General features: G+C 34.8%; 1 protein-coding gene across 7 annotated transcripts in view; it reads left to right on the top strand.

Annotated features, from left to right (window-relative positions):
* Nucleotides 1-15,370, top strand: part of ATXN2 (ataxin 2) — a 111,031-nt gene that overhangs the window by 77,365 nt on the left and 18,296 nt on the right. For 5 of the 7 annotated variants that reach the window (XM_063086746.1, XM_063086742.1, XM_063086745.1 and 2 more), the window contains 4 exons: nucleotides 2,150-2,454; nucleotides 3,702-3,765; nucleotides 4,355-4,507; nucleotides 5,422-5,488. In XM_063086746.1, coding sequence (XP_062942816.1) covers nucleotides 2,150-2,454; nucleotides 3,702-3,765; nucleotides 4,355-4,507; nucleotides 5,422-5,488 — 589 coding nt within the window. The remainder of the gene's footprint in view (nucleotides 1-2,149; nucleotides 2,455-3,701; nucleotides 3,766-4,354; nucleotides 4,508-5,421; nucleotides 5,489-15,370) is intronic. The other 2 variants (XM_063086741.1, XM_063086744.1) reach the window with 1 other exon arrangement.

Below are 15,370 nucleotides of genomic sequence, written 5' to 3'. Positions count from 1 at the left end.
TGTGCAGAGAGAAGATAGCTTTATTTGTGTAAGAATTACTAGTAATTTGATCTGTTTTGAGGTTACCGGTTTGGGTTTTGGAGGTGAATAGACCTGGGTTTATAACTTGGCCCAGCACACCATGTGTATAACATTGGGGCATGTCATCTGTTTCCCCCAAGCCAAAAAGGGATAATTGAAGAATCTGCTTCATAGTGTACTTGTGAGAGCTAAATGAGATAATGCCTGTAGAGCGTTTAACATAGTGCTGGGCACATGGTATGTACTGGGTACATGTTAATTCTTATTACCAAAATGTAAATGACCCAACATTGTAGTGGCTTTCAACATTTTCTTGTTCTCTGGGTCACATAAGAATCTCAGTTTTCTCTTAGGTTTAGTAAACTGTAGAGAGGAAATACAGTGTTTAAAGCATGAATTGCACTTAGTTTCCCTATAGATTTGCCATTTGTAAGGTGGCAATAATAGTATCTACATCAAATAGAGTCATTTTAAAGACTAAATGAATGAGTCCTCAAGTAGTTTAGAACAGTGTCCAACCCATAGTAAGTACTATAGATGTTTACCATTATGAGATTAATAGCAACAACAAAAGTTTAATTTTTGCCTTCACTCAAGGACCTTGTGATAAATACTCTCTTAGTCTTCCTCAGTAGACAGTTGGTCTGTTATGTGTGTGGCCTCTACTAAAGATTTTTGTGAACAAATGCAGGCTTAAATGTTCAGTTATTATATTGTGATTTAAAAATTGCCACTGGGCCCAAGTAAATGCCCCTGTCAACTTTTACACTCAGCTGCTTGAGGACTCTATATCTACATTGGTGATGCAGTGAAGCTCGAGAAGCCTCGGAGTTGTATAATGCTGTTTGACATGACACCAAGGGCCTCCTCAGTAGTGAAACTAGTTGGCCCATGCTGAGACTGAGGACATATCTTTTCTCTCTCCAACCTTGAGGTGACCCCTTCTGCCTGGCAGGTTCTCTTTAGCTTATTCTCACCACCCAGGGCTACTGCTTTTATCTGTTCTCATTTCTAATTTTACTTATGCTGCTACTTGCCGCCCCTTTCCTTCTCTTTTACTTGTCACTTCCCTCACCTGTTCCTGTTTTCTTTCTTTTGTGGAAGATGGCATCTTAAATCATTTTCTGCCAGTGGTAGTATTTATTTCTTCTGGTCTGCAAACTTGAAAACCCTGTCACTTATCTCACTAACATTTTTGTTTTCTGCTGTTCTTGATGGTTCTTGTGTTTTGCAGTTTCTTTCTTTCCTTGTGGGTTTAGAAGGTCTGATTGACAAACATATCTACTCAGGTCTCTCTCTAAATCCATCTACTTCTTACCTTCCAACCTACTGCAAGCCCACTAAGCCCAAGGCTTAGTTCAGCCTCTGTAATGGTCTCTCCACATCTACACTTGCCTTGCTCCAGATCATTTCCCACAAAGCTTTTGCACTTATCTTTTTGAACTATAAATCTGCTCAGTACTATGTCCTGCTTAAAATTCCTCAGTGACTTCTCATTGCCCTGAGATAAAAGAGTCCTTAACATGGCTTTAGAGTTCCTTATTTTGTTGTTCCTGAGTGAATTGGTTGGTGTGCTCCATCCTTGCTTCAGCCACTTTTCTATTTTGTTATGGAGCCATCTTCTCCCTTTCCTCTGGATTTTTAAGCATGCTGTTTCTTTTGCTTAGACTATTTCCTTCTCCAAACACCTCTCTTATACATCTTTCATACTTTGGACTAGGTGACACTTCCATCAAGAAGCCTTCTCTTCCTATAAGTTTGCTTGTTCTATAGGATCCCATAGCATTTGCTGTGTTTTTTTAAGTGTCTGAGCTCATTCAGATGGTATGTAGGAACTGTTTCATATTTTCCATACTCAGCGGGCACAATTTCTGACACGTGGTAGGCACTCAGTAAATATTTAACTTTTGAGGCTAGGACATTTGAGTGCTTTGATGACTCTGATTGTATTGAACAGACATTCTGTTATTGTTGCCTTATAATAATAAAAAAAAATTACTCTTAAAGTATGAAAAAAGCCTTATGCAATACATTCATGCCTAAAGATATTACTTTGCTTGTGCTTATGGTGAAATTTGACTACTAAAGTTATTTAAAATATTTAAGCATAATTATTTCCTTTATTTAGTTACAGCCGAGTTCTACTTCTGAATCTGTGGATCAACTACTAAACAAAAATAGAGAGGGAGAAAAATCAAGAGATTTGATCAAAGACAAAATTGAACCAAGTGCTAAGGATTCTTTCATTGAAAATAATAGCAGCAACTGCACCAGTGGCAGCAGCAAGCCGAATAGCCCCAGCATTTCCCCTTCAATACTTAGTAACACGGAGCACAAGAGGGGCCCTGAGGTCACATCCCAAGGGGTTCAGACTTCCAGTCCAGCATGTAAACAAGAGAAAGATGATAAAGAGGAGAAGAAAGATGCAGCTGAGTGAGTAAACCTGGAATTAAGCACATCCTGTTACTCAGTTAACTTTTTTTTTTTTTTTTTTTTTAAAGTGTTCCAGTCCTTTCAGCTCAAGAATCTATCTGGACTTTTAGACTGCTTTATAAGCAGTCCTTAATTTGCAAACAACTGGTCTAAACAAATATTGTGTTAAGTAAATTTGGTCTTTGCACACTGCATTAGTCTTCCCTACTCCCCTGTTTTTGTAGCCAAGGGTGAAAAAACTAGGCATTAATTAATTAATTAATTAATTAATTAATTTTTTAAAAAGATGACCGGTAAGGGGATCTTAACCCTTGACTTGGTGTTGTTAGCACCACGCTCAGCCAGTGAGCGAACCGGCCATCCGTATATGGGATCCGAACCCGTGGCCTTGGTGTTATCAGCACCGCACTCTCCCGAGTGAGCCACGGGCCGGCCCGGCATTAATTTAAAAAAGCGTTTTCTATAATGTACACCAGTTGATAAATTACCTGTACCTGTTTTGGGGATCTCTCTCCCCTGGTCTTCAGTCAGCACTCACTCCCACTATGCTACTAGGACTAAGAACTGCTACTGTCAAAAGAGAGAAGTATCTGGTGGCCCTACTTGGAATTTAAAGTGTTTTCCACCACAAGCAGTGTTTTAGTTAATGTTTATCTGTTAAGATCACTTAATTGTGCACATTTGGTGTATTACCAATTAAGTAGATTTCTATGGGCCAGCCCAAGAATGTACCTACCATTGATTTATGTGCTCTAAGTACCAAACCACCCAGGTATAGCTGAACTTTTGGAATGCAGCTAGCTTGTTGACAAGTTGGGGATTGCTTTTTCCCCAATTTGATTTGAGGCAAAAATTTTTATTAGAGCCGTGATTTTTCCCAAGGTATGTTGTGTAGAAAATATCTCATCACATTAAAAAATTACTGCATGCTAGAGAATTGGTATGTTAAGGATTTCTTTTAAAAATATTTTGTAAGGGGTACTACTGTCTTTTCAAGTATTTGTTGATTTTGTTTAATAGCAGCAGTTGTATATTACTCAAACTTTAAAAATAATTTGTCCTTTTATGGCCAGTTTCTTGATCAGTTTGAGTGAGCAATATACTTTTGTGTGTATGTGTTTTAATAAAGAGGATTGATAATGACTTCATATATGTTTAGCAATTTTTAAAAAAATTGTCACGTATGGAAGGCTTCTCTAAAACTGGTGTACAGATTTCACTGGCCTTTATATTTTTTTCTGCTTTAGGCAAGTTAGGAAATCAACATTGAATCCCAATGCAAAGGAGTTCAACCCTCGTTCCTTTTCTCAGGTAAGCTTATTAATATCTATGAAGTGATCTAATCTCTGAAAAAATATATATATAAATTGTGAATAGTACTATTTCTTGTCCTGTACCTGCCATCTAAATTCAGTTGTAATATGCTAAAACAATTTTCTTTTTCTTGTATAGTCATTAGTGAATATTTTTTAGCCATAAAAAAGGTCATTGTTTTGTCATCAGTTTGTTATGATCCTGAGCAAATCTTTGAAACTTTCGGATTCAGAATTTGAAGATGGTTGGCAAACTAGGCTGTCAGGTTCATAGATATACTGTTATTATTCTATTGAATTCATAAGATAGATTTATTTTTTAATTTTTAAAGACATTTCCTCCAGTTCCTTAAAAATCACTGCTGCTATTTTAGTATTTTTTAATTGGCAAAGTTTTACCTTAACTTTCTGCTAAGGCATTTTTTCTTTTATTTGAAACATAGAAGTTTATTTTCTGTTTGTTTTTTCAATAACGGACTAGTTACAAGCAAGTAAAATTAGGAAAATTGGGAAAAATCAGTCTTCAAATTGCAGTAATAGTCAACTTTTCACCTTGAGATAGTTGAATTTTATTTTATTTTTGGTAGCCAAAGCCTTCTACCACCCCAACTTCGCCTCGGCCTCAAGCACAACCTAGCCCATCTATGGTGGGTCATCAACAGCCAACTCCAGTTTATACTCAACCTGTTTGTTTTGCACCAAATATGATGTATCCAGTCCCAGTGAGTCCAGGCGTGCAAGTAAGTCATAAAATTGATGTTCACTTAGCCTCCCTAGTTGTTGGTATTTGACACTAAGGACCCTTTAGGTTTGCAGTGACTTGAGGGAACGATGCAACACAGAAGTATTGATAGAGGGAGGCATGGAGTGGTTTGGTGTGTTGTCAGTATAAGGACCCAAATCAGAGAATGTTTTCTGGTGAGAAAGATGGTTTAGATTTACTTTAGTTTGGGGCTTTTTCTTTTAGGTATGGGTGTGATTTTATTTTTTAATGACTCAGTGAATCTTGAAACTCAAAGCTAGCTCTCTAGCAGTATAAAACAGAATGATAGAATCCATTCTTATTTATTTGTTTTTAAAAATTTTTAGTCATTTTAATTTTACAGAGAAATTGAGCAGAAAGTACAGATAGCTCCTTTATCCTCCCCCATCCACATACACAGTTTCTCCTGTTACATGTTCAGTCAGTGTTGTACATTTGTAATAATTATGAATCAAAATTGATATATTATTAATTTTATATTAGTGATCCTACTTTGTATTCTATAGTTCTATGGGTTTTACTTAATGCATAATGTCATGTATTCACCACTACAGTATCATACAGAATAACTTTGCTGCCCTAAAAATCCTCTGTGCTCCACCTATGCATCTTTCTCTGCCTCCCTCTCTCAACTCCTGAAATCCTGGCAACCACTGATTTTGGTTTCTTTGTTTTTTGTTTTTGTTTTTTTTTCCATTATCTCAAATGTTTATCATTTCTTTGGGTTGGAAACATTTGAAATCCTCTCTTCTAGCTAATATAATAAGTGGTTGTTAATTATAGTCACCCTAAAGTGTTATAGGTATTATTCCTCCTATCTAGCTGTACTTTTGAAAATACGTTCTTATTGTCAAAAGAGCCTAATGTTTATTTTTTTTTAATTCCCTCAAGCCTTTATACCCAATCCCCATGACGCCCATGCCAGTGAATCAAGCCAAGACATATAGAGCAGGTAAAGGTGAGAATAATCCTGCCTGTGTTTGCTTGTAATCTGCATGCTGCATGAATTAAATAGCTCAGTTTATAATGAATAAACATTCGTGGTACAGTTTTGACTTTTGATGAGACTGTGCATTGACTTTTGATGACTAGCATTGCTTAAGATATTCAAATGAATTTTTATGAAGAAACACAGGGGAGGAGAAATGCTCAACATCCTCTGAGCATATCCTCTGATTGTTAAGTATCCTCTTCAAAAAGAATAATCAATTTTTGGGGTTTTCAATATGAAATCTGAATTTAAATTTGACGTTAAATTTGAAAAAGAGTGTTTGCTAGATTAAGTTAGTAGATTGCTGACCTTATTTTATTCTAACCTACAATTATTTCCCTAAAGTTTAGAATTTCTTTTGAAGCAGAGGACAACTTACTTAAGAAACCAAATTCAGAATCTTATTAGAGGGATGTTTCCTCATCTTTAAAATGAGGGAGTTGTAGGCTGGCTGGTTAGCTCAGTTGGTTAGTGCACAGTGTTATAACACCAATGCCAAGTTAGTGCACAGTGTTATAACACCAAGGCCAAGGGTTCAGATCCCTGTACTGGCCAGCAGCAAAAAAAAAAAAAGAGAGAGAGAGAGAGAGAGAGAGAGGGAGCTGTATAATAGCCTATGCTTGTGTTGTTAAAGAGCCTTCACATAAAAATATATATATACTTATTTTAAAAGGAAATCTTTTAATTTTGAAAAATGCTAAAGGATTCTTTTTTCTCATCCAGTTAATTTAGAGAGATTAATTGCTATCATTTTATAGAGAAATAATAAAAGTAGAAGGATTTATATAGAAAAGACATTTCCAATACCCAGTAATTATTCTTCTTACATAAAAAATTCACTTCTTAAATTAATATTTTCTCGGTATTTGAAGTAATAGTGATTTTGTGGATATTAACTAAAACTCTTACTCTTTTTTGATATGTATGGTGTTTCTTTTTTTGGCCTTACAACACTTGAACCTGTTGAAAGAACTCCACCTTAGATAATCTAGTTGTAGGGATTAATTTTATTGTGAGGGCCTGAAAAAATTTAGGGAAGAAAAGGGTTTTTAATGCCATTTTATTGCATTAGTGTTGCTGTTTCTAACGATTACTTAAAATGATGCAGTGGGAATATTTTTATATTAATATAAATGATTATTATGGTAAGAGCAAGCATGACATAGCTTTCTGATGTGAGAGATGCATTCTAACTTCAGGAGGCACTGTAATTTTGATAGACAGGTAGAAAATATACACTCTTGAGTATATTTCAGCCAATTTTACAGAGGCATTTCTAATGAGAACAGGCACACTGTCAAATTTCAGCTGTTGAGCATGTGCTGTGCTAAGAAGATGGGAAGTGATTAGGTATTTGCTTTTTCCATCGTTCATATTCTACGATGGTCAAGATTTTGCCATATTTACTTCATATATAGTTTTTTTCTTTGCTGAAGTATTTAAAACAAATCCCAGGCATCATTTTATTTCCTACATGCTTAGTATCTTTTTAAAAATATGAGTTTTTCTTAGGTAGCCAGAATGCTTTTATCATATTTTATAAAATAAATAGTAATTCCTTGGTAACCACACACAATCAAATTATCCTGGTTGAGTTGAGAATATATTTTTGCAGTTGGTTTGTTTTGAAAATGGATCAGAACAAGATGTACACATTATTACATTTATCTTATCTCTTTGTAGTTTCCCTGCCCCCGCCCCCCCCCCCCCCCCCCCCCCCCCCCGTTGCTTTGTGGCAGAAATCAATTGTTATGTAAATATGTCCCACATTATAGATTTGTCTGTTTTCTTTTTGTGATATCATTGGTTACATTCATGTGCAACTTGGTGGAGGGGAGGAGAAGAAATACTAAATGGTTATGTGCATTCTTTTTGTATTATGGCAGGAGACACACAATACCGGGTCCTACTTTTAGTTACCCTAAGATTGATTAGGACTCAGGTGGTGATAGCCCAATTTCCCATCCCCAACTCCACCCCGTTTTTAAGTTTTCTGTTAATCTTTCATCTAATTCATTATCGATTAATACTTAACATCATTTTTCCATTAGTGTGCGTTAGAATCACTTTGGGAGAGCTTGTTAAAAACACAGACTGCTTGATCCTATCCCTAGAGTTTCTGATTCAGTAGGTTGGGGACATAGCCTGAGCATTTACATTTCCAGTGTGATTTATAAAACCAATTCCCAGGTAATGCTGCTGGTCCAGGACCAAACTTTGAAAATCACTGCAATTGGGGGTTTGAAAATAGTGATTTCTGAATTCCTAGCATTTCTTCTCCATTTATTAGCTACAATCATTCTGTTGAAAGAACTGTTCTTTTCAACTAGGACTATTTGGTTTTCCTGAAATAGTTTGTACAGGAAAGGCAGGATAAATGCTTAATTCTTTCCAATATTCAGAGTAGGGAGTTGGTACCCTTGTTACTTTCAGTAGTGCCCAGCAAGGTCTTTTTTTTTTTTTTTTTTAAAGGATGTAACTCTCTCCCTTTCTATTCTTATTTATTCTTCTTGTTTTTTAACATGTTATGAATGCAAGGATTTTTATATATTCATTGTGTCAGTTATTTTTTGTTGTTACTCCCATTGTCCCATCTTTGATTAGTGGGAATCCCTTCAAATGGCTTTGTTCTTTTGATACTACTACCTGTTTATCTTTGATAGCTTCCTTACTTTCTGCTACAAATAGATGTTTCAGGTGAATCTTTTTTTTTTTTTTTTTTTTTTTTTAAGCTCGAGTTGTGAGTGAGTTATCCTCCAGGGAACCTGATTCCTTTAGCTGGGAAATAGTATTTAGAAACCATTATCTGGTCATTGGATGTGTTCATTGCTATTAAGTTATTGCTTTTAGGTCTTTTTTTGTGAACAAAACTAGGAAATACCACTTTTTTAAAAATTCAGAAATTGGTATTGATTATTTCCCATTCGGGTTAACATTGCAAGATTTTTACTATGACTTTATGCTTGTATCTTTTATTCTCTTAAAATGAAATTTTGGTAACTAAAACTAGTAACTGTATTCTCTGTCGTATAACTAATTATCACAAAGCTTAGCTCTCTAAACAACGAATATTTATTATTTCTCAGTTTCAGGAATCTAAGAGCAGCTTATCTGGGTGGTTCTGCCTTGGGGTCTCTTATGAAGTTGCAGATAAGATATGAACTAGGACTGCAGTTATCTGAAGGGTTAACTGAGGCTGGAAGATCTGTATCCAAATTCAAAGCTGTTGGCAGGAAGCTTCTTTAGGCTCCTTAACCCATGGTTTTCTCCATACCACTGGTCATGACCTGGCAGCTGGTTTCTCCCAAAATGAGTATTCAGAGAGAAACAGCCCTAAACAAAAACTGCAGTGTGTTTTACACCCTAATCTTGGAAGTGACATGTCATCAGTTCTGCTGTATGCTGTTGGTCACACAAAGCAACCCTGGTGCAGTGTGGGAGGAGACTGAAGACCAGGAGTTGGTGACTGGGGACCCTCTTAGTGGTTGGCTCATTTATGTTTTCCTACAACATGCATAAAACATTTTCAAAATATTTGTTGTATAATTATTTCACTACAGAATAAAATTTAAGATTTCTTTGGAGTATTACTTTTCCTTACTATCTATTTCATTAAGAATTATTAGTGCCAGTTTTCAGAGTCAGGAGTTGGTACCCTTGTTACTTCCAAAATACTGTCTTCTAAGTCACTAAGTGGTTATGTCCACAGCTTGATAAATAGGTAGGTTAATCTGATTGAGTTTGTTTTTCATATTTAGGGATAGCTTTTTTATCTGCAAAATACATGTTTTCAAAGTGAAAATTACATAAAGAGTTGTATTCAGACAAGTTTTATTTCTAACCCAGGCTCTTCCACTTCCCTTATCACTTACATGATCAGTAGGTGATCATTTAAAATTACTTTTATTTATCCTTACAATGTTTATTTGTGCAAATATACACGTTTGTTTTTTAAAAAAGAGTTTTATTTAGAGGTAATTCACACCATGAAATGAAATTCACCCATTTAAAGTGTATGTACAGTTCAGTGGTTTTTAGAATATTCCCAGAGTTATGTAGCTATAACCACAATCAATTTTTAGAGTTTTACTATCACCGGAAAAAAGAAACCCTGTATCCTTTAAGGGTTATCCCCCTTCACTCCCATCTCCTCCTCCCACCCCCCCACCACCACCCCACATACAACCGAGGCACACTTTCTTTATAGATTTGCCTATTTTGGATATTTCATATTAAAGGAGTCATACTGTATGTAGCCTTTTGTTACTGGCTTCTTTCACTTAGTGTGTTTTCAAGGTTCATCTATGTTGTACCATGTGTCAGTACTTCATTGTTTTTATGGCCAAATAATATTCTATTGTATGAATATACCACAATTATTTATCTAGTGTCAGTTGATGGACATTTGGGTTTTTTCCACTTTTTGGCTGTGAGTAATGTTGCTGTGGACATTTCATTTTTCATGTGGACTTATATTTTCATCTCTCTTGGACAGCAGCTGCACAATTTTGTATTTCTACCAGTAATGTACGAGGGTTCCAATTTCTCCACATCCTCACAAACACTTAATATTGTCTCTGTTTTTGGTTATGTCCATACTAGTCGTTATGAAGTGGTATCTGATTGTGGTTTTGATTTGCATTTCCCTAATGACTAATTATGTTGAACATCTTTTCATGTGCTTATTGGCCATTTGTATATCTTCTTTGGAGAAATGTCTTTCAGTTTCTTGACCTAGTTTTTAATTTGGTTATTTGTCTTTTTTTTTTTTTTTTTTTCCTTTTCTTTTTTTGCTGGCCAGTACAGGGATCAAACCCTGGATCTTGGTATTATCAGCATCATGCTCTAACCAAGGTTGTCTTTTGTTTTGTTTTGTTTTGTTTTGTTTTGTTTTGTTTGTGACCGGTAAGGGGATCGCAACCCTTGGCTTGGTGTTGCCCGCACGGTGCCCAGCCAGTGAGCACACCGGCCATCCCTATATAGGATCCGAACCCACGGCCTCAGCGCTCCCAGCGCCGCTGCGCTCCCGAGTGAGCCACCGGGTTAGCCCCCAAGGTTGTTTTTTAATACTGAGTTGTAAGAGTTCTTTTTTTTTTTTTTTTTTTCCCGTGACCGATCCGAACCTGTGGCGGGAGCATCGCTGCGCTGCTAGCGTGCGCCACGGGCTCAGCCCATAAGAGTTCTTTATATATTCTGCATACAGATCTTCTATCAGATACATGATTTACAAATATTTTCTTCCATTTTATATATTGTCTTTTTATTACTTACTTAATGGTTCCCTTTGCAGCACAAAAGTTTTTAATTTTGAAGTTCAGTTTACCTGTTTTTTTCTTTTGTTGCTGGTGCTTTTGATGTCATATCTAAGCAACATTGCATAATTCAAGGTCACAAAGATTTACTCCTATAATGTCTTCTAAGAGTTTTATAGTTTAGCTTTTAACATTTGTGATCTGTTTTGAGTTAATTTTTGTGTGTGATATGAAGGTGTAGTGGTCCATATTTATTCTCTTGCATGTGGATATCCATTGTTCCAGGACTGTTTGTTGAAAAGACTGTTCTTTCCTCATTAAGTTATCTAGGTACTCTTGTTGACCTTTTTTTTTTTTTTTAAACTGGCAGGATCAACCCAGCAAGCCCTTGTTGACATTTATTTTTATTTTTCTTCCATCACGCACAAAAGAAAACATACTGCATGTCCTGTCTGTTTGTTTTTTAAATGTCATCTGTCCTAAAATTACTGTGTATCAGTATACAAAGATTTTCCTCATTTCTTTTATTATTAGGTTGTTTGTTTTCTTACTGAATTATAAATATGGATGGATACAAGCCCTTTGTTAGATACGTCTTTCATTCTGTGTTCTCACAATCTTGTAGCAATATTCATTTGTGTCTTTGAAAGAGCAGAAGTTTTAAATTTTGGAATACATTTTATCTTTTTTTCTTATATAGTTGTTTTTTTTGTTTCCTGTATGTGCATGTTCTGAGCTTGCAAAGATTTTCTCCTGTTGGTCTTATTTGTTTGTTTTAAGAAGCTTTATCGTTTCTGAGCATCTTCCCTTTTTTTTTCTCCTCAGTTCTGCCTTTGGATTTTAAGATTTTCCCTGCTCTCATGTAGTAAAAGAATTCATTTGTCTTTTACTTCTAGGATTCATATAATTTCCTTTCTAAAAATTTAAATCTCTGAACTGTTCAGAAATTATCTTATGTACAGTGTAAAGTATGAATCCAACTTACCTTGTTTTAAATGGCTATCCAAAAATTTTAACGTTTTATTATTCTGTAATTTACAACAATAAAATACGCTACTCTGTGTTTACATTTTGATGAGCTTCAACACATGTATTTACTCATGTAAATAATTACCTCATTGATCAAGATACAAAACATTGTGCCTTGTGCCCCTTCTCTGTCAAACTGTACTTCGCTATCACTAGCTCCAGGTAACTGCTGATTTTCTTTCTCTTACTGTAGATTAGATTTGTCTTTTCTAGATTTTTTTTTTAATAAATGGAATCATACAGTATGTATTTTTTTGGGTCTGGCTGAAATAGCAAAGTAATCTGAGATTATTTCATGTTATGACCTCTGTTCCTTTTTATTGCTGAGGAGCATTCCATTTTTATGATTATGCAATTAATTTACCCATTACCAGTTGATGGGCATTTGAGTTATAGCCAGTTTTTGGCTATTATGATTAAAGCTGCTATGAGCATTTATGTTCAAGTGTTTGTGTGTTCATTTCTCTTAGTTAAATACCTAGAATTGGAATTGCTGATATATGGTAAATGTGTGTTTCAATTAATAAGAAACTGGCAAATTGTTTTTCAAAGTGATTGTATTATTTTGAATTCTACCTGATCAGCTATGTATGAAAGTTTTGGGTGCTCCACATTCTTGTCAGCACTTGGTGTTGTCCATCTTTTTTATTTTAGCCCACTTAATGGGCATGTTACGATACCTCATTGTGATTGTAATATGTGTTTCCCTGATGATGACTGGATTGTGAGCATCTTCTTATGTGTTTTTGGCTATTTGTTATCTCCCCTCCCCCCTGTAAATTGTTCAAACCTTTTCCTTTTTTTTTTCTCTGCTGGCCGGTAGCTTTTATCATTTTAAAAATCAGGTTGGTTTTCTTACTATGAATTATAACAGTTATTTATATATTCTGGTTACAAGTGTTTTATTGGATATAGATATTATAAATATTTTCTCCTGGTCTGTGGCTTGCTCTTAACAAGATTGGTTGTTCAAAAAAACTGGTTTAATTTTGATGAAATCCCATTTATCAAGTTTTTCTCTGAAGATTCATGCTTTTTTTTGTATAGTAGCTAAGAAGTCTTTTCCTACCCCAGGTTATGAATATTTTTGTTTTCTTCTAAAAGCTTAATAGTTTTAGCTTTTATGATTAAGTGTATGATCTATTTCAAGTTTTTTTTCTTTTTTTCCTGTGGCTGGCCGGTACGGGGCTTCAACCCTGGACCTTGGTGTTATCAGCACCACACTCTAACCAACTGAGCTAACCAACCAGCCCTCAAGTTAATTTTTGTATGAAGTCATGAAGTAAAGTTTGAGATACATTTTTCCTTCATGTATTATATATGTCAAAGTTTTCCAGCCCAGCCTCTGTTTTTCTCATTAAGTAATTTTGGCATCTTTAGAGAATCCAGTTGACCATATACAAGGATACTTCAGAAAGTTTGTGGAAAAGTAGAATTAAAAGATAATACGAATTTTTCCATAAACTTTTGTAGTACCCTCATATCTGTGTTATATCTGTGAACTGTTTTGTTGTGTTGATCTTTGTATCTATAGTTACTCCAATACTCACTTTCCTGATTACTTTTATTCTATCATAAATCTTAAAGTCAGTTCATATAAGTCCCCCAGCTTTATTCTTTGTCAAAATTGTTTTGGCTATTCTAGTTTCTTTGCATTTCCAGATAAATTTTAGAATCAGCTGGAGATCGTGCATTGAATCTGTAGATGAGTTCTGGGGGGAATATCTTAACAATATGGAATCTTCATTGATTACATGATATCTCCCTCTCCTTTATGATATAAATGGGTATATCTCTTTATTTATTTAAGTCTTTGAGTTCACCAGTGTTTTGTGGTTTCCATTGTATCAATTTTGTGCATATTTTTAAAAATTTATCTCTTAATATTTCATATTTTTATGTTATTGTGAATGATACTTTAAAAATATTTTACGTTTGTTTACCAGCACATAGAGGTGCACTTGATTTTTTAATACTGATCTTGTATACTGCCATGTTGCTAAACCCACTTATTATTTCTAGTAACCTTTTTTAGACTTAGAATTTTCTATGTATACAATTATGATCCAGTCACTCACTGTGTCTGTCTTTTTCTTGCCTTGTTATACTACCTAGATCTTCTAGTACATTACTGAGTAGAAGTGCGATGAGATCTTACCATGTTCCTGTTGTTAGGAGTGAAACATTGTCTTTCATTGTTAAGCACTGTGTTAGATGTTGCTTCAATTCCTAATTTGAAGAGATTTTTCTTTTCTTTTCTTTTCTTTTTTTTTTTACACCATGAATAGCTGTTGAATTTTGTCAGAATCTCTCAAGATGATCATATGGTTTTTCTGCTTTTTTCTGTTATTTTGAAGGATTGTGTTGATTGGTTGTTGAATGCTGAACCAGCCTTACTTTCCTGGGAGCATACTTAGTCATGGTGTATTATCCTTTTTATATATTCCTGAATTCGACTTGGTAATATTTTATTAAGAATACTTTTAAAAAATCTGTGTTTGGGCTGGCCTGAGGCTCACTTGGGAGAGTGTGAGGCTGATAACACCAAGGCCATGGGTTCGGATCCCTATATAGGGATGGCCAGTTAGCTCACTTGGGAGAGTGTGGTGCTGACAACACCAAGTCAAGGATTAAGATCCCCTTACCAGTCATCTTTAAAAATAAATAAATAAATAGATAGATAAAATTTTTTAAAAAATCTGTGTTCATGGAGGGTATTGGTCTGTAGGGGTTTTTTTTGCTCAGAATTTCTTCATATAGTTTTGTTATCAAGTTAATGCTGTTCATTTCATCTAACTGGTCAAATTTAGTGGCATAAAATTGCCCATAATATTCCCTTATCTTTTTAGTGTCTGTGAGCTCTGTACTGATATTCTGTATTCCAATTCCAGTATTGTTAATTTGTGTTCTCCCCCCTTTTTTCTTGATCAGTCTTTTGTAGAGATTTACTAATAATCGATCTTCTTAACGGCCAGATTCTAGTCTCATTGATTTTTCTGTATAGTTTTCCATTTTCTACTTCAGTGACTTTTGTTCTTTATCATTTCCTTTCCTTTCCTTTCCTTTCTTGGGATTTTTTTCTTAAGGTGGCTGCTTAGATCACAGGTTTTAAAACTTTTCTAATAGAAGTATTTAATGTTTAAAGTTCTAATCATTGCTTTAGCTGCATTCCATAAACTTGATATGTTGTACTTTCATTTTTATTCCGTTCAGAATATTTTCTTATGATTTTTTCTTTGACCAATGGGTTATTTAGAAATATGTTTTTATTTTCTAAATATTTTAGTATTTCCAGATGTATTTGTTTTTTAGTTTTAATTTAATTCTATTATGGTCAGAGAATAAATTGATGTGAAATGCCATTTTATCATATATAAAGTGTCTAAGTGCAGTTGACTTTATTTCTGGACTTTTCCATTCCATTAATCTGTCCCATTAATATGGGACCACCTTGCCATTCACCCACTCCCAACAGTGATTTCCCCCCTGGGTTTTCTTGACTTTTCTTCCGTGTTTATTTTTTCATATGAACTTTATAATTAGCTTGACTGTTTAAAAAATCAGTTGG

The sequence above is a fragment of the Cynocephalus volans genome, chromosome 2, assembly GCF_027409185.1.
Source record: "Cynocephalus volans isolate mCynVol1 chromosome 2, mCynVol1.pri, whole genome shotgun sequence".
Lineage (NCBI taxonomy): Eukaryota > Metazoa > Chordata > Mammalia > Dermoptera > Cynocephalidae > Cynocephalus > Cynocephalus volans.
The sequence above is the reverse complement of the archived record's forward strand: the minus strand, read 5'-3'. Positions and strand labels throughout refer to the sequence as shown.